This window comes from Phalacrocorax carbo, chromosome 2 (assembly GCF_963921805.1).
Source record: "Phalacrocorax carbo chromosome 2, bPhaCar2.1, whole genome shotgun sequence".
Taxonomy (NCBI): domain Eukaryota; kingdom Metazoa; phylum Chordata; class Aves; order Suliformes; family Phalacrocoracidae; genus Phalacrocorax; species Phalacrocorax carbo.
In genome coordinates, this window is record NC_087514.1 from 28,170,482 (window position 1) to 28,189,879 (window position 19,398).

General features: G+C 40.4%; 1 protein-coding gene across 1 annotated transcript in view; it reads right to left on the bottom strand.

The window, feature by feature from the left end:
- Window positions 1-19,398, bottom strand: part of NECAB1 (N-terminal EF-hand calcium binding protein 1) — an 81,687-nt gene that overhangs the window by 45,053 nt on the left and 17,236 nt on the right. The window contains exon 3 of the mRNA XM_064442435.1: window positions 14,378-14,486. Within this exon, the coding sequence (XP_064298505.1) occupies window positions 14,378-14,486 (109 nt within the window). The remainder of the gene's footprint in view (window positions 1-14,377; window positions 14,487-19,398) is intronic.

Consider the following 19,398-nt stretch of genomic DNA (forward strand, 5'->3'; position numbering starts at 1 on the left):
CTATTCTGGTCCTTGTTCTTCTGCAGTATCCTTGGCAGTGCAGTAGCAATAGAGTAAGGGAGTGGCTCAGAGGCTTTCAGCGTTGCTGTCATCAGAACGTTGCTGTTAGTCCTATTGACAGAAGCAATGCAGATGCAAATGGACTACGAGTAAAAATGGAAAAGTATTTGGGTGCTGAATTCATTTTCATTTAGAATTGGGCACCTGAATAATGAGAAAATTATTGTCCAAAGTGATTTGTGCAGCAGCCTTCAGGAAGCCTGTGGCAGAACATAGAAATGGTGTGAAAAGCATGGATTTCAGTCTAGCGTATTCATAGTATTTCCTTCTCTATTATAAATATCCTCTGAGGCTCCATTGTTCTTGGCCTCCTATTTGAAGGGGATGGTATTCTAGGCAGGGAAACTATAATTTTGTGTCACTGATCATTCTCTCAGAAATAATAACATGCTGCTTAAAACACAATCATGAACAAACATAGAAATTATTTTCCTGTATACAAACAATACTGAGCTCCCTGCAGGATGCTAGAAAAGCAATTAAAGTAGTCTGGAATATATTTAACACTCACAGGAGTGAGGTGAACACTAGACGGCTGTTTCTGGAACTCAATATTCATGTTTATAGTGGGCACCTGTTAATCATTTCAGTGGGTATGTATTTCAAGGATGCTTCTGCTTAGACCTATAATCTGGCAACACTGAACATGTTATTTGCAATATTTGCTGGATGACTCACATCCAGGCACTGGCACTCCACTCATGATAAGCACCCAAAGCACAGGGTGCAGCCAAAAGCATTCACATCATGTCAGCATGATCATTTTTTAAACTTCTGCTCTCAATTTGCTTTCTGATTACTAAGCGCAGTCCTTTTACATGTCTGACATTGTGTCTAAATACCTAATACCTAATAATATGAGCTAAAGGACTATTACAAGTATTCCACTGAGCAGTCCTGATCACTGCAAAGTTGATCATACCTGTTGCTCAGTGACAGAAACATAAGCAAATTCACTTGACTCAACTGTGGCAGAAATGCCTATTTATGGTACCTCTGGAAGTGGCCCAAAATGGAGGGCAAAGCAGCTGTGGTTACACCCTTGTTCGGCCCACCACAGTCTGTTGTGGACTGGGGCCAGCCAGGAAGGAGGGAAGGATAAAGCCATTCCACTCATCTATAGCCCCATTCATTGACCTTACACATACCATCCTGTGGGAGAAAAGGCACCTCCAGGCAAAGGTACCTGCAGAAGATCTGCATATATTTGCTGGACCACAAGAAGAGGCAATGACATCTCTTCAGTACAGGAATTATATATAAAATATGGACTCTGGCATCTAAAGCAGTTATTTTACTGAAGAACCCAATACTATATCGAAGACTTTATAAACTAAATTTAGGAAATTCATTGCTATGACTATCATAGCTGGAAAAGGATAACACTTTCTTCAGATCTCTCTTTATTCTCAGTTATGAGAAGGATTTATTTCAGAGGCTTGAATCAACTCTTCTGAGACCCATTTGCATGCCTCTTTGCTAAATTTGGTTTTAGGGAGGAAAGTTTGAGGCTGGTATCTCCTATTGTTATGTAGAAGCATATAATTTGTGACTGAAAGGAATTAAGTGTTAGTTAGACTGTGCAAGGGTAACTGAATAGTCATCTATGGACAATCTCAGCCAACAAGCTGGAAGCTCTTTGCAACAAGAAAGCCTGTGTACCATCCCACTTTGAGTCAGCAAAATGATAAGTGCTCCAATGCTACAGAGGGTGCTGTGCAAAGGAGTCTTATTTGAGCACCTCCATTTTAAGGATATTCTTCCTCACATCTCCTTTGCAACAACATAGACCTTTCACTCAGGTTTGTTCAAGGTTTCTTGTCAGTGGAGGCAAACTGCCTTTTCCTATCAGTAGGATGAGGTGTTGGGACAAGCCCGGCACTGGCCTCTTGCCACAGAGAAGGGAAAAGAGGACAGAGGGGCAAAAGTGGGACCGAACTCCTGGGACTGGTCCCTGGGGAGCCCTGAGGACACTGCTGCTCTTCAACCCCAGGGCTGGCTGGATTGTGCACCCTCTGGCCTTTCAAACACAGCAGCTAACTTGGCTTCCTGAAGTCTAATAGAGGCAGTGGGGTCACAGCTGTTTTATGTCCCAAATTATGCCTCACTATATGATTGCCTAGTTTGCTTGTGCTTAGCTCCAGGCCAAGTGATAACTTCAGATTTATCACTTACTGCTCTGCGTGTCACAGGACTAGAGGAGAGAATGAAGTTTTTTCTTTTTCTTGACTAACAACTCATCGAAAAAAACCCCAAAGCAACCCTAGTCCTTTGCATTAGGCAGTGATTCACAGGGATGCAATGACTACATAGCTGGCTAGCCACCTTAATCACCCCAGCTATAACAGCCTCTGTGTTGCTACAAGAGTCTTAATAATGCCGTTTAAGTTGTGGTGCATGCTAAAATCTGTAGAGAACTATACAAAGGCTGCAGAGCTATGTTTTCTAAGCAGAGTCTGAATCACACCAACCTAAATGAGGAGATGAGGGGCAACATCATGGTGGCTTTTTTGCCACAAGGAACAAATTTCAGAGTTTTCACCCTGTAGAAGATTATAATGTTTCAACTTCTGGTTTTGTTCCAAAATGACTTTTTTAAAAAAACTGATATTAAATTATTTATTGTTATACAAAATAAAATTTTATTTTGGTTTATTAAACTCTTTGGAAATGGACATGTTGATAGAAATACCAAAACTGCTGTGGTTCTCTGGGAAACACAGATTATGGAAGGGACTAGGCCCTCAAACTACACCTACCATTAAGCAATGAGCTCACTGCTAGGAAGCCAATGTCATCTTCTGAAGCACTGAACTGAAAAGAAGCTTTCTAGCTCAGCTCCATTTAGGTCAGTGCAATTGAAACTACTCATTGCCGTTTGATTTTCCCAGTGTGAGTGATTCTCATTTTTTCTGAAGAAAGCTGAAGTTCCCATTAAAAATATCCATTGATATGGAAAATTTCCAAGCAACTCTATTTGCAGGTTGTCTGTCTAACCAGAGGATCTGTTAGCATCAGGACTGTGTAAATCATTTTCAGTGAACTTGTTTTGTTCAGTCATGAAATACTAAACTGTATAATCAGCTCATTCTGACCACTATCTAGCTTTTTAACCTGTACTTCATTTCCAGATTGATTTCTGTAGCTATTGTCTTGAAAAGCCTGAGGGTTAAAGCCAATAGCTGCAATTATGTCTCTTAAATAGTAGCAAACACACTTTTCTGATGACAGTGCTGTGCCATGTGGCTGTAATTCTTATTTAATCTAAAAGATCTAGTTTTTTAAAAATGGTGGAAAACCAGTGTATTATTTTCCTCTTGCAATTTTTTGCATCTAATAATTCCTTTTTAGAAAAAACACTTTTCACTCATCTGCAGTTCACCTAATTAAAGAGCCTGTCTGTATCTCATGCTGCTTTTAATAAATCTTTTTTTTTCCTCATTGTACTTAGAAGTTCATTATTTTTTTCTGCGTACTTGTATTGGACCGTGATAAATCAGCAATAGCATGAGACTAAAATATGCCTTCCAACTGAAACAAAGAAAACCATCCAAGGCACAGATAATTACTACCCTTAGACTACTGTTAAACCACTGAGGATTTGTCATTATTATCTTTACACCAGAATCTTGAAGGAAGCACTGTGGCCCCATATAAAATGCATTTCATTTTAGTTTCCTTGCACAGTACGGGGCTGCAGGCTACTGCAGTCAGATGAGTTACCATGATTGTGCGGATAATGTTAACCAACCTTTTGCCCTCAGAGTGGTGGGAGTTCTACCTCCCCTGCCAGGCAAAGGATGCCCAGAGTATTCAATGGAGTTGGGTTTTTTTCAGTAGACCAGCTAGTAGGAACCTGAGTAATTGGATATAACGTAGGCATCTAGTGTTGTTTCAGATACTCTAGCATTTCTTCTACCACCTGTGTCCTAATTGCTTCTCCTGTGTCATCCTGTCCACCTTGGGCTGATGTCTTAGGTGGGAGCATCTTAAATGCCTTATGAAGGGGCAACAGTGCTGAAGCCTACGTGAGCAGAATTACTTCTTATGTGCCAGTGACTTAATTGACTCTGAGGGAGCCTTAGACACCCTGCTGACACATACACATGCAAGTGTAGATGTCTCTCCATAGTGCCAAGTCCCATCCCTACATGTGTAGTACATGCAGCATGACAGACTTCCCAAAGGCCCAGCATAAGCTCAGCACTGGAGGTGGCTGCCGAGGCTATCAGGTCCTCACCAAACTCATCTCTGGCTTATGCATAGTTTATCTTTAACTTGTGCCACACACAAAGGCTTAATTGGACCTCCCTATCTTTGGAAGGTTGCCCGTGCCCCAGGTCTGCCTCAGTAGTTCTAGCATCCCTCCTATCTTGTAAGTAAGGTCCTGGCTGAGGACTTCATTTTACCAACGAGAAAAGTGAGAAAAACAAGTCTGATTCCCCATTGACTCATATGAGTCAGTAATCAGGGAAGCATTTATCGCACTATCTCTCTGGCAGTGCTGCAGACTGAATCCCCTTGAGATCCTCTGCATATCTCTTAGTTTGTAACTTTGCCAAATCTTCTTATTATCTTCTGACACCTTTCCCCTGAGGATGCCATTATGCAAAAACAATTTCCATGAAAGTTATGAGTGGGGGGAGGGAAAGGAGAAGGACAAGAATAAAAGGGAGGTTTACATTTGCAATGACTGCTAAAACCTATTCACTAAACCATTAACCATGTCAAGGATTCTTGCTCTGCTGAAACATGGGGTTTACAGAGTTGACATTAAAATTAAGCAGGGGCAGATTTACCAAGGAAATGAGCTGTAAAAGCATTCACCCCATAAGCCAAAAATTTAAAGCTTTTCTGCAACCTTCTCTCCATGTAGAAAAAGGCCTGTGCTGCTGGTACTTTCAGTACAGTTATTCAGGCAATAACACATGTAAACAAAACAGCTATATTTCTGCAGAGCAACCTCCTCTGAAGCTGAACTGTGCTGCAACACTGTCTTGAACGCAAGCTGATTAGCATTTAGTAAAGGCAGATTTGAAGTTCAGGTAATGCACTCTATTAATTGTTTAGAGCATGCTAACCCCACAAGTTAGGGCTTTCTGAGTTGGGATAAATGGGAGTTTAAATAGCTTCTTCAGCAATATTACAACCCCAAGGAAGCTGCACTGAACACATTTAGATTTAGGACACATTGGATTTAAAAACACATTGGATTTAAAAACCAGATGGTAGCTCATAGAACTGTTAAGATACAAACTAGGTAGTAGAAATGATGCACACATTATTGAAGTACTTAAAATATCAAGTTTACAATAAAAATATAACTTTTGTTCCTGAATTGATGCAAATATGGAAGAAGGTCTTCAGATTTGGATTTGGTGCATACATTATGATTTAGTGGTTCAAAAGGGCCAAGAAATGAAATAGCAACGGAAATAACACCAAAAAAATCCTTCAAAATTTCTTAAGTGGAAAGTCCACAAAGCCCGTCACGTTCCATGATTAGTCTTCCTATTTAATCTGTAAGATATTCCTGTGTTCCAGTCTGCTCCTAAAAATAGTGCTTAGGAGAATAAGTTAAGAAACACAAAGCTTAAGGTTGCAAGACAACTCCACTGTTCTCTCCTCAACCTTAAACTTCTCAGATATTGCCTTTGTACAAGTCCGCAATTTTTGAAAACATGAAATGTTTCTTGTAGTTGACATCACTAGCTCACTTCTATCTTCAGCTGTCTTTGAACATCAGCATCTGATAGCCTTTGCCTTGTGGATTGATTTACACTTGTGCCATGGTAGTACAAATTGCTATGTCACCAAAATGAGTGTTTTACATTCACTTGATAGAGTTGTTAATAACCAGGATGCTCCAAGACAGCAGAGCATGTGGGTCTTCAGCTTAAAAATTGCTTCAGCTATGACCTGCAGACCATGTCCTCCATGAGCTGTGTGTTGTCACCCTCCTTGTCAGCCTCAAGAAAGACTTCTTGTGCCTTTGCAGCACCTGGATTTGCCTCCAACACCCTTCCCATTTCTCCCATCAGCCCTGCAGAGCCTCGCTGAGCACTGTGTAGCTTGGAGCCGTGGTTGTGGGGGGAGAGAGGGGTGAGGAACCACACTGGGTTTCCTTCGCCCTTACAAAACTCCTCTGAAAAGGTTAACTCAGCTTTCAAGTAGAGTGCATTGAGTGTTTTTGAGGTCTCAGGACAAGAACTGACAAGCTCCCAACTGTGACATTACAGATGCATAATATAGATGTCATGTCAAATATGTGTCAGATCAGGAGGCAAAGACAGGCTCTTCCTCTTGCTCCTTCCCTGCTCACAGCCATGCCCTCATGTTGGTCTCATTTATACCGTGGTAGCTTGGCTCCTACCCAACACACTGTGGGGATCTAACTTGGCTCCTGATACCTTCAACAGAGCTTAAGATGTTGCCCAGATGCTTATAGTGTGCTTATTTCTGAGCTATCTGCAAAACACTAAAACCATTATGAATACGGGCAGAAGGATCATTGTAAAACTCTAGGTTGAAGCTTAAGTCTTTAATAATCACTGCTCTTGATTTCTTGCCTATATTTTCAAATTTTTAAGGGTCTTTAAATACAAGACACTACTTTGCAGTAGATGCAAGTGCTAAGTGCATGCAGGAAATGGGAATCTGGAGACCTGGCTGTAACAGCCCAGACCTAATCACTGCTGCATCAATGCAATGCGTTTTCTTACACTGACAGAGTGAGGGCATCTGAGTGGGGACTCTCCATAACAGCTTTATACTATTTAATGGTATGTGATTGAATAGGTATTGCCCAAATGTTTCATGAGATCCTGGAAAGCACAAATAGAAGTGTCTTTCAGTGGAAGTCAAATACCTAATTGGCTTTCAGCTTCAATCTGAAGTAATGACAATACTGGAAACTGCATTTAAGTGAGAATAGTTAACTGCTGCTCCCTTAAAACAGTCACCTTCTGCTAATTAGATGTCAGGAATGCTGGTTGTATGGCCTCACCAAAGCATGCCACTGTCTCTTTATGTAGCTTTTAAACCACAGTATCTCTGAATAAACAGAAGTTGCTTGTTTTACTGAAGAATGTTAAAATTAATTTATGTATGAATTAATTCTTGGTATTATCTCCCTGCCTTCATTAACAAACAGGAGACTGGCATCCACTGGGTCACCACAGAGGCCCATTGGTGCAGTGTCCTTGTCCTGGTTGCAGCTGGGATAGCGTTAATTTTCTTCCTAGTAGCTAGTATGGGGCTGTGTTTTGGATTTGTGCTGGAAACGGTGGTGATAATGCAGAGATGTTCTAGTTGGTGCTAAGTCATGCTTACACTACTCAAGACTCTGAGCTCCCCACGCTCTGCCAGGTGCACAAGAAGCTGGGAGGGGGCACAGCCAGGACAGCTGAACCCAGCTGACCAAAGGGATATCCTGAACCACAGGGTGTCATGCTCAGTATATAAAGCTGGGGGGCAGGGGAGTTTGGAGTGTTGGTGTTTGTCTTCCCAAGTAGCTGTTACATTTAATAAAGCCCTGCTTTGCTGGAGTTGGCTGATCACCTGCCTGCTGATGGGAAGTGGTGAGTGAATTCCTTGTTTTGCTTTGCTTGCGTGTTCAGCTTTTGCTTTCCCTATTAAACTGTCTTTATCTCAACCCATGAGTTTCCTCAGTTTTACTCTTCTGATTCTCTCCCCTGTCCCACCAGGGGAGAATGAGTGAGCAGCTGCGTGGTGCTTGGTTGCTGACTGGGGCTAAACCACAACAGTCCTCTTGTTTCTTTGTGGTCATAGGAGGCTTTAAAAAAAAAAGAAAAAACATCTTATGTTAAGGCCTTTTGAACAGGTATGAGCTAGTCTGCTGATGGGGGAGCTTCTGTGTAACTCTTTGTATTTAGCCGTTGGCCTGTAAACTAATTATTATATTGGCTTATGGTTCAGAGGACTGAAAATCCCACCACAAATTTAATTATTTACAATTTATCTTTTGGACAACCAGTTCTTACAAATATAATTCTTGCATTAAAACACCTTCAAGAAAGGTAAAACACTGTAGCAGTACTAAAATATGGGAAAAAATAACATCCTTTTTGCAGGGACACACTACTTCACCTAATTTGGTTGTCTAGATAGTGATAGCACCGTTATTAATCCATGTCATACCTGGTATATATTAACTTATAGATTTGTTTCTGGCTGTATCAAAAGGAAAAAGTAGAATGGAAGTTAAAAAAAATCAGGCTATCAATTTGTATGACATGTCTTTACTGGTATTTATTTAATATTTAAAATTATATTAAAAGGTAATGTAGATTTTATGAAATAGAAAGAAAAAATAGCCACTCTACACATAAGTACATTAATAAATTGAAAAATATATGTCCAAATGATGTACTGAGGAAAGATCCTTAGCTAATGCAAATTTTCAGTGAAAGCAATGATCTGCCCTGAATGAATAATCTGTACTTTAGGGTCTAGAAAAATTATAAATATAAATTCATGCTGGCATAATGAACTCTATTCAACCTATCTCTTGGTAACGTTATATGCGGTGGTAACTACTTCCTACTCATTTTTTTCCTTGGTGGTTATGGTCACTGCGGTACCAATTGACTCTTCTTTTACTTTGTAGAAAGATAACACCTGTCCGCACCAAATAGCAAGGTGCAGAGATCGTAGTTGGTTAGGCAGACACAATCTTAATTACTGAGGATTTAAACCCCCTATTATTTGCCCTGCTATCACACTGAAAATTATAATCACTCATTTTAGCAGTCTTCCATAGTCTATCTGCTTTTAACAGTTATGTCATGTTACCTTGGCTTGGTCTTTTTAAAAGTTAAAAATCTTCTAAATCTCTCTTCAACAAGACTGACACTAGGACCCATGTAACGGGTTTTTAATACCTGGTTAATTTAGTTCCTTTAAAAGTGATAAGCCAGTGTAAGTCTTATGCTTTGAATATTTTTTTTTTTGAAAGATTGCTGCAGCAGAGCTGAGAAGGGAATTCAGATTTCATGAGCTTGTGGCCCGTGGATATCATCCCAAGGCCACCTCTCCTTTTTCATCTTCGGGCTTTGAAGTACAAAGACTCTTGCACACAGGCAGTGAGGTTTTGAATGCTGGCAGAGCTAAAAGATTTAATGTGGGTGGAAACAACCTGAAGTCTGCTCTTGTGACAAGCTGGGTATGAAATCTTGAGCTACTTCAAGAAATTATCTAGAGGATCATGACATGCTTCTATAGCCATCGGTCCTAGTGTAGAGTAAATTGCTGCATAATCGCAATGTTTACAAAATACTTCCGGCATAGGGATCTACAGTCTTCATTTTGTACACAGTGAAGTGAAGCAGAGAGAAGATAAATGATTTGCCCAGAGTTTGTCAGAACCTGTATTTTAACTGGGTGAGAGAGACAAAATAATCTGTGGAAATCTCCTACTAGATATGCAACTGAGCAGAATTTCTCACCCTCCCCTACTAAAAACAGCCATTAACTACTTGGGAATTATAGGCACAAACCATGATTTTAATTGCATTCCGTTGGGTAATTTGCAAGTGAAAACATCACAAAATAGGTGGTTTGGGGAGTGTTTGATATGTTCGTGATTCTCCTAATGTTTACATTATGAAACTTCCCAAGGTTCAATGAACATTTTGCTATTTTTCTTAGCCAGCTGGTTGATTTGAGACACTTTACATAATCTGTCCTTTTCAGCAAATGCCAGTGAGTAAAGTTTTTGCGTCCTTATTATATCTGCTTCATGTGATCTTTGCTGGAAAGCTATACTAACAAGGAATTTATATTATACTGTCCAAGCTGTCTCTCTTTGCTATATCCATCTATTTGGTGTGCTCCATCTTGCTGCCTGCCTGATGACAGGGTTCTCAAAAGCTTGCAAAGGTGCTAAGGGAAAGCCTTTAAAATGTATTTGCTTCTGTTAAAGAGAAAGATCATGCAGTGTAGAATACTTTTCAGCTGCAAAGTCAGGCACTAGGCCTTGTATCAGTTAAAGATTTCATGGAAACCATACTCAAAAAGCTTTTTTGTCGCTGTTTTAAATCCAAGCTTTAAGCATGCTTTCTTATTGTCTATAGCCAGGTTCTACTCTATGGCAAATGTTAACCAGTCAATAGAAAGCACCTTTTATTCTAGTTAGAAAAGGTAATTTAGTAGGTTTTCTTAGTCTTTCAGCTGTTCAATTCCCTGAAATACATGAAAATACGATCCTTCAGAGTATGTATTCTCTGTGACTTTTGTGCTTTGCTTTTTGCCAGGCCTTTTCTGGACAGTAAGGATGATCTCTCTCAGATAGCTGTTGTGCCAGTTTCATTACCTGTTCTCAGCTAATAACTGTAGCATTCAACAAAGTCACACCTATTCTTCAGGTGTGTCTATATCCCAGGAGGAAAAACGTAATGTTATTCTCAGTTTTCTACAGATTTTTCAGGTCCAGATATTCTCTGCTGAAGAGAAAGATTTACAAATAATAAAAATGTACAGATAAAAAGATTTTACAAATTAAAAAAAGGTTTACAAATAAAAAGGAAAGTAGAATGTCTATCTGTTTTCTTAGAAATCTTACATAGTCATTGAGGATATTGCCCTTATCAGGATGCTCCCTGACAAATAGGATTATGGTAAAATAAAACAACTCTTATGCAGGTATGTGGTACACAAGGAAGTCCAAAGCTGTATGAATGAGTCTTTGGCTCTGAAATGAATATTTGACTCTGGGTTAAAAATTTGCATAAATGCCCTTAATCTGCTAAACAAATTCCCATGGTGTTCTAAGAAGCATGTGATTAATTTTGCTAGGATTATGTAGACTGCATGCATTGTATATGTTGGAGACCATATTTGTTTCTCAGTCTTATCCACGGATTTTAAGAAACCTGAGGAAATTAAAATGTTACACTTATTTCTTCTGTACACAATACCTATTTACTTAGCAGTATTTCTGCAACCTTCTGCTTTGAATTTATAGCACATAAGTACTTTTGACAAACTAGGGAAATATGGGAAATTAAGGAAATAATGACAGCTGCCTTTTTTTTTTTATGATAAGAGATAGCCTGTTTATGTTTGTTCTTCTCTTGTGTTGTCTGTTAAGGAGACTGATACACCTGGGAAACCTGTTTCTCTGTCTTTGTTGCATCCTAGTACCAAAAGTCTTCAATACACAATGGTTTACTGGATGCTTTAGAACAGTCAACCATTGGAATAATCTCCCCAGAGAAGTGGTTGACTCCGTCACACTGGACACTTTTAAGATTTGGCTGGACAGGGTGCTGGGCCATCTTGTCTAGACTGTGCTCCTCCTAGAAAGGTTGGACTAGATGATCCCTAAGGTCCCTTCCAACGTGGGATTCTGTGATTAGGAGTCCAACTCCATACTTCTATTTTGTGCTGTCTTAAATCTAATGATTCTGGGGAAGTTATGCCTGATTTACACATAGATAAGTGAGACAAGAGCTAAAAAATGAATCCACAGAGTTATTTAGGCATTTACTCCTAGGGGATATATTCCTCTGTTTATATGTATGAGATGCCTATGTGAATGCTTTCAGGACTGCAGAGAACAGATCTAAAAGAGAATTCCTAACTGTAAGCGTTTCAAGACTCCATATAATCACACAGACAATAATACTCATAAACAGTACTTCATACATGCTTATAAAAAAGCAACCAAACTCTTAAGACAGCAAAGAAATGTGGTTCTGCATATACACTGTATATTTAAGTGGCTTGCAATAAGCAACACTTTGAATAGTTAATATCTGAATTCATTTAACTATTCATTTTTAAAAAAGGTTTGCATATTAGCTAATGAAAACCTAGAAACTTTTAAAAATGTTGATGTTTATCTTTCTGGAAGTCTTCATAGAAGATCATAAACATTCTATAGCATACATTTGCACAATATTAATCAGATTTCAGACTTCAATTGATTTCCTCCTTTGTACATTCTGGAAAAGGTAAAATGATTTAACAATTCAATCTAAACTGGAGGGAGTCAAAATTTGTAAGGAAAGATAATATATTCATTAGACTAGCTCATAATGGTGGAAGAAATGGACAAGGTTCCAAGCACACAAGGCCTTCATTGAGGCTTCTTCAGAAGAATGGGCTTTGAGATGGTTCCTGAAAAAGTCCTCGGCTGGACTTCCAGGCCTTCTGCTGCAAGGGTAGTTGTCATGTCAATGGCCAGCATCACGCTTGGTCACTGACGGGCCACTGGGGTGATGGGCCTGGGTTTGGGTCGGCATTTGGGGATAGTGATACACAACTGTAATGGCAACCGGGTGTTTGTGGAGGAGGACTGGCAGGAGCTGAGAAACAGGGGAACAAGGAGGGATGCGATGCTGTGACACAGACATTCAAAGGAGAAAAAGCCAGGTGAGAGTCGCTATCAGGGAGAACTGGCCAAGGGGAAAGGTCTGTCTGGAGCTACCTGTGGTAATGTGCAAGTCCTAAAGTATTAAGTTAATTGCCAAATTCACGTGTCTGAGGAGCAAGGTTACTAGTATCTCAGTATGAGTTAAGTGTTTGGATGTTTACAAAGTAGATTAATTACAAAATCACAGACTGTTGTTTTTGTTTGTCTGTGGAAGGTAAAAAACCCAGAGACACAGTCAAGTTTGGCACTGGATGAGATAAGGTCCTGTTTCACTGCTTCTACTTTTTCTTACAGTAAGCATAGGAAGCAGGGCTGCAACAGCATCTTAATACTTGTTGCTCCACTGTATGCAGCTGAGAAAAGCAATATTGACTTACTGTGTACTCTCCCCTTGTAACCAGAACCACAACCCACACCATGATTACTACATGATGTCTTCATAAACTCTTAGCAAAAGCAATAAAACAGCCTCTCCTCAGGACCTTGTCTACCACAGGAATAGTCCAATTTAAAAACCACCAGCTTAGTAACACCCTCCTAATTAACAGTAAATGGGAGACCTGCTGCGAATAACTGCTGATGGCCAGAAAGCAATGAAAAGAAAATTCATTCTCTTCTTCAGTCATAAAATCATAGGATGGCTGAGGTTGGAAGGGACCTCTGGAGGTCATCTGGTCCAAATCCCCCTGCTCAAACACGGCCACCTACAGCTCGCTGCCCAGGGCAGTGTCCAGACAGCTTTTGAATTATCTCCAACGATGGAGACTGCACAACCTCCCTGGGCAGCCTGTGCCAGCGCTCAGTCACCCTCACAGTAAAAAAGTGTTTCCTGATGCTCAGGGGGACCACCTATGTTTGGATTTGTGCCCATTGCCTCTGGTCTTGTCACTGGGCACCACTGAAAAGAGCCTGGCTCCACCCTTTCTGCACCCTCCCTTGGGGTGTTTAACTACATTAATGAAGGCTCCCCCTGAACATTCTCTTCTCCAGGCTAAACCATCCCAGCTCTCTCAGCCTTTCCTCATATGAGGTGCACCGGTCCCTTAATCATCTTTATGGCCCTTTGTTGGGCTCTCTCCAGTATGTCATGCCTCTCTTGTACTGAGGAGCCCAGAACTGGACTCAGCAGTGCTCCAGGTGTGGCCTCACCAGTGCTGAGTAGGGGGAAAGGATCACCTTCCTTGATCTCCTGGCAACACTTTGTGTAATGCAGCCCAGAATGTAATGCCTTCTTTGCTGCAGGGGTGCATTGTTAGTTCATTTTCAGTTTGGTGTCCACCCCATGTCCTTTTCTGCCAAGCTGCTTTACAGCTGGGTGGCCCCCAGCATATACTGGTGCATGGGATTGTTCCTCCCCAGGTGCAGGACTTTGTACTTCTTGTTGAACTTCATGAGGTTCCTGTCAGCTCACTTCCCTGTGGCCTTGTTAGGCCCAACCATAATGGGGATATCCAAACAGCCTGAGTGACAGCACCAATACAATTACCATGCTAGCACCAGACAGGATGGCTTTTTATGCTCTTTATTTTATGTTTTCTTCATTTACTTTTTTCCTGTGCAGCATCTGGTCCAAGAATTCATCTCATGTAACGAATTAGCAAAGTGGGATCAAGAACTGAGGAACTCATACTTAAACCTGAAGGAGGCCACAGCCCCTTTTCCTTACTATCATGGGTGGGGAACACAAAAGAAACCATTTTCCACCCTGTGTTCCCAGTACCCAAATCATATTTATTGCAACATGCAGGTATTTCTATAAGGTTTAGAAACATGTTACTTGTACAGTTTAGAACCAGATGACACAGCCTAGCTTCCCTGAAGCTGCTTTCTTAGACTTGTTTTCTACAATCAGCCTGATGTCATATCTTCTGTTCTCAGGTACAGAGGGTGGCACTGTAATTGTAAGAAGGGGGCACTTACTCAGTATTGTGTGTATCAATGGTGTGAAAAAGTTCATGCAGTTCTTCTCCACTCAGAACTCCGTCAGCAAAGTAAGCCTTAAATTCATCAAAGGACAGTTTTCCATCATCTGAAACAATGAAGAAATGGAAAGTGCCTTAGTTTCATTTATGGTTTTGCTCATTTACTTCATGCAGTAGAAGAGGAAACTATTAAAAACCACTAGCTCTTCAGATTAAATGCAGAAACTTTACATATTTGATCAAGACACATAACAAACATGATGCTAAATACATTGGCTGTTGTAACACAGTTGTCAGTTTGCCTGGTAATTCTGTTATTCTTCCTCCTTCTTATCTTTCAATCAAAGATAGTTTGGTTTTGGTAAGGCTCTACTGACAAACACATCAATACAGTCCTTTCTTTGCCCTGATCCCATTCACCGTGGCTTCTCCATGTCCTGCTCCATGTTTCCCACACTTACTCCCTGCTCATGTCCTCGCCTCTACATGGAAGATCAGTGACCTCCTGAGACTGAGTGAGACAGAGAAAATCCAGGGAAATGCAAAAGCAAAAATTTGTTGAAGGAACATGTTAGTTCAATTAAAAATTCTTCAGCTGTCTAGAGCTATCATCTATTTTCCTTTCCTTTCATTCTCCTCCTATTTCTTTCCTCTGCTTCCCTGCCTCCCACATGGGAGACAGACTCAAGTGCACAAATCAATAGCAGCAGGGATCTGACCCTGGGTCTCCTCTTTAGCTAAGGACACAAATCAACACACTGCACCACTTTGATTCTCTTTCTTCATAAAATACATGTTTCTCAAAAAGCTCTATGCTTGGTGTGTAATTAACAAACTAAATTTTAAAAAAGTTTGACTTTCATGGACTAGGAAGGCAGATTTGTGTCTTCTTCCACTGGAAAGAATTCCAGCTCATTTTCTTGGTCAGCATAGAATCATAGAATGGTGCGGGTTGGAAGGGACCATTAGAGGTCATCTAGTCCAACCCCCTGGCCATGAGCAGGGACATCTTCAACTAGATCAGGCTGCTCAGAGCCCCTTCCAACCTGGCCTTGAATGTCTCTAGGGATGGGGCATCCACAACCTCTCTGGGCAACCTGTGTCAGTGTTTAACCACCCTCATTGTAAAAAACTTTTTCCTTATATCCAGTCTAAATCTACCATCCTTTAGTTTAAAAATGTTACCCCTTCTCCTGTCACTACAGGCCCTGGTAAAAAGTCTCTTTCCATCTTTCTTATAAGCCCCTTTATATATTGAAAGGCCACAATAAGGTCTTCCCAGAGCCGTCTCTTCTCCAGGCTGAACAACCCCAACTCTCTCAGCCTGTCCTCGTAGGAGAGGTGCTCCAGCCCTCAGATCATTTCTGTGGCCTCCTCTGGATCTGCTCCAAGAGGTCCATGTCTGTCCTGTGCTGAGGGCTCCAGAGCTGGACGCAGCACTGCAGGTGGGGTCTCACCAGAGTGGAGCAGAGGGGCAGAATCACCTCCTTTGACCTGCTGGCCATGATTCTTTTGATGCAGCCCAGGATACGGTTAGTGTTCTGGGCTGTGCACGCACATAGTTGGCTCATGCTCAGCTTGTTGTCTACCAGTACCGCCAAGTATTATGTGTTATTAACATTATTCATCTATTGGAAAGCAAATTACATGCCCAAATGGGGCTATGCTGAAGGCAATTTTATGCCATTATGATGTGGAAAAGGGGATGAGGCATCAGCTCAGGCCCAGAGCTCCAGCAGGGTCATTCATCTGGACATTACACCAAAATATAGGAATAAGAAGATTGGTTTGGACATATATCAGAGGTCAGTCAAAATCCTCAGATGGATTTTCAGATGTAGTGTGAATTGACTGTTTAATATACATTGAAGCCCAACTAAGAAGTAGTGACTTTTTCTAAGTTTCTGCTGTTTTCATTTGTTTGGGACAAAACCAGTCATCACCACATGGGTCCTGATCATCATCAGTAACATGTTCCTGTAGTTAGGAAGTGTCTGCAGGACTAATGGGAGTCAGAGGGAGGGGAAATACCATAAGATAACATTTAGAAGAACAGTAATGGGATGTACATTAATTCAAGAGGAGAAAGTCCTTAATACAATCTCTACTGTATTTTTTAGTGGAGTTTGTTTCATCTGTTTCTTAAGTTTGCTTTAATTATAGTAAGCCCTTGACTGCATGATGCAAAATCCTTGAGATGAGATGTGTTAAGCAGATTAATTAATCTGGTATTTTTAGGATGTTACCACTTCAGATTGAGGCTCTACTCTCCTTTTTCACATCAAACTCTGCACAAACATCAATGCTTTCTAAAGGGTATTCCAATAACTAATACAGCATTCCACTGAAGAAAGGATTGTACTTGTATCTCACCTCACTTACACATGTCTGATAGCTCCAGAGAAGTTTCTATACTGCAAATTTTCCATGCCTTTTTGTTTTTTTTTTTTTTTTTGATCAGTGATGTCAGAAATGGATAAAATGTGCTGCAATTTGGACAGCCCCTACCACCTATAGGGTGGCCGTGGCTACAGCAACAGAAGTTGCAGACTTAGGCTATTGTCTGTTTTGGAAAGTAGGACTCTGGGGTGCAAAGAGCATTAGACTTTGTTAACTCTGGCCTCTAATCATATCACAATGGCTATTTAAACAACACATGACAGTCATCACAAATATTATTTTCCTGAGTATATGATTCAAGCTGAGGAGAAGGAATCCATTAAAAGAAGATATATAAGAGAATTCTGCCTGCTGAAATGACCTAGAGCCTGGATCAGGCTTTGAATGACATTATATAGAAGGTGATGTGAGAAACCAACTAATGCTTGCCAGCAGGATGTTAAGAAAAATGAAAGTAGTCTGTAAATGGAAAGCTGACTCCACAGAAGTCCAGGAGATTTCATCAGGGATCCCTCAGCAACAGCTGACATTTTTTTCTGTCCTGAAGAACAACTGTCCTCTTTTCTTTGCTGCACAGGCATGACTTCAGAAGAAGTGCGTGCGTCAGGATGAGGCAAATCTGTAACTTCATTAAAACAGGGCAATTTGGTCCTCATTGACTAGTGTAGTGAGTTATAGATGCAAGACAATCAGCAACCAAAAGCCAAAGAAAGAAGATCCACCTTTTGTTTTTATTTAGAAGTTTGAAGGGTTAAATGGTAGTTAAGTAATAAATTACCTAAACTGATTGAGCCTTTGCATGAAGCGTAAAGAATATTTTCAAAGCCTAAGACTTCATAACTCTGTTTTAGGTAGCACTAAATTTAAGTTCGTGTCTTTCTTCCTTCAGTAACATACTGAATCATTCATAGGGCACTAAACAACTCTAGAAGGTAAGTCTAGGATGTCCTAAGCATCAGACTAATCTACAACATATTGTGGCCTAATTTCATAGTGGTGAAGATTCTATTATAAAGGCAGTATCTGAATCCTGTATCTACATGCATGCAGATTCGAGGAGCAGAACTGAAGAGTTTCCTAGCTCTTTTACTTCCTATTATTTCATAATTTCTTCGACTTGAATATGGGGCTTCAAATATGCAATCTTCAAGAGGTTTCAAAACTGTACAAATTAAATGTCTGCTTCAACAAAAACATTTTGAAATGTTTAATGTGGAAAGACAGATTGTAGCCTGAGATAATCATCATTACAATCAAAATAAAATGTCAAGATCTACAAGAGCTAGAAACCAAGATGGCACAATACTGTGTTGAAGGTAGGCAATTTTCTTTGACAGAGCTGCCATGATTACCTAATTGAGAATCTAAATACATCTGCCATTTGGCACTTGTTACAGAAAAGGAATATCAAATATTAAGCATGTTGAAATGAGCTTCTTTTCACATCTATGCTTCCTTTGGCTCATACAGATACAATGGATTATTTAATCAAATTGCCTCTGCAGCTTTAGCCTTTACTAGGAAGGGTGATTTGCATGCAAGTTATAAACATACTCAAGAAACTAGTGATTTTTGACAACTTTCCTGAGATAAATGTATTATGAGTGTACTCACAGAAGAGTCTGGGTATGACACAAAACCTGAAACATCTGTCTGTTTATCTCTGTTCTTCAGGATCATTGGCTTTACATCAATCCAGAAAATCAATGATCTGCCAACAGCCAGATTGGGCACTTTAGATATTTTCTTTAAAATTTATCATCCAAGAGCAGAGACTGCCTTTTGCTTCATTGCTATTTATTCTCAATAACATTTTGAATGTTATTGATGTTGACTGGCACATCACTGAGCTTGTTGCTTGCAAAACCCAAGGAGGTTTGAGCTTATTCAGTTACTTACAGACTTCATACAGTTACGTTTACTGATTCTCCAGGGCACTTCTCTGATTTCGTATAACTGTTTTGCCAGTGCAGCTGGGGACTCAGCCACCAGTGGCATAGGCCACCCCTGTGCTTCCTCAGTGCTCAGATGAAGCTCAGAGCCAACCCCTAACAAGTGCTCCTTGTGTTGTTTAATGGAAGACACATTTGCCTAGACAGTTTGTTTTTTTTATTTCCATGTGTCAGGAATGGCTTTTATTTTAAAGCCTGTGTTACATATCCCCAGCATCGCCTCCCTTGCTACCCTCAGAGCACCTGGATAAATACTGTCTGGTTTAAGTGCTTCAGAGCTGCTGAGCAGAAACCTCTATTATAGATGCTTCAATCCTTGCCACTGGCAAAGTGACTGGGGATGGATGATTCATGAAAGACAAACTTCTCTGAAGCCACGCATGTCTCAGGCAAATCAACCTTCCGCAGCATTTGCCTTGGCAACATTATCTCAAAGAAGCTGTTTTCCAAGCCTTGCTTGCTTTTGTGTATCTTCTCGGATGTCTTTCAAAAGCAGGGTTTCTTCAAAAACAGGCACAGTTGCCCATCCTCCTTGGAACCAAAACACTCCTGATTGGCAGACAAAAATATAAACAATAAAATGAATCTCCCCATGTAGCACTTGCAAGTTTAGAAATATATTTACATGGTGTTTTAGGGGGGCCTTCCTTCAGGTTACAAATGCATT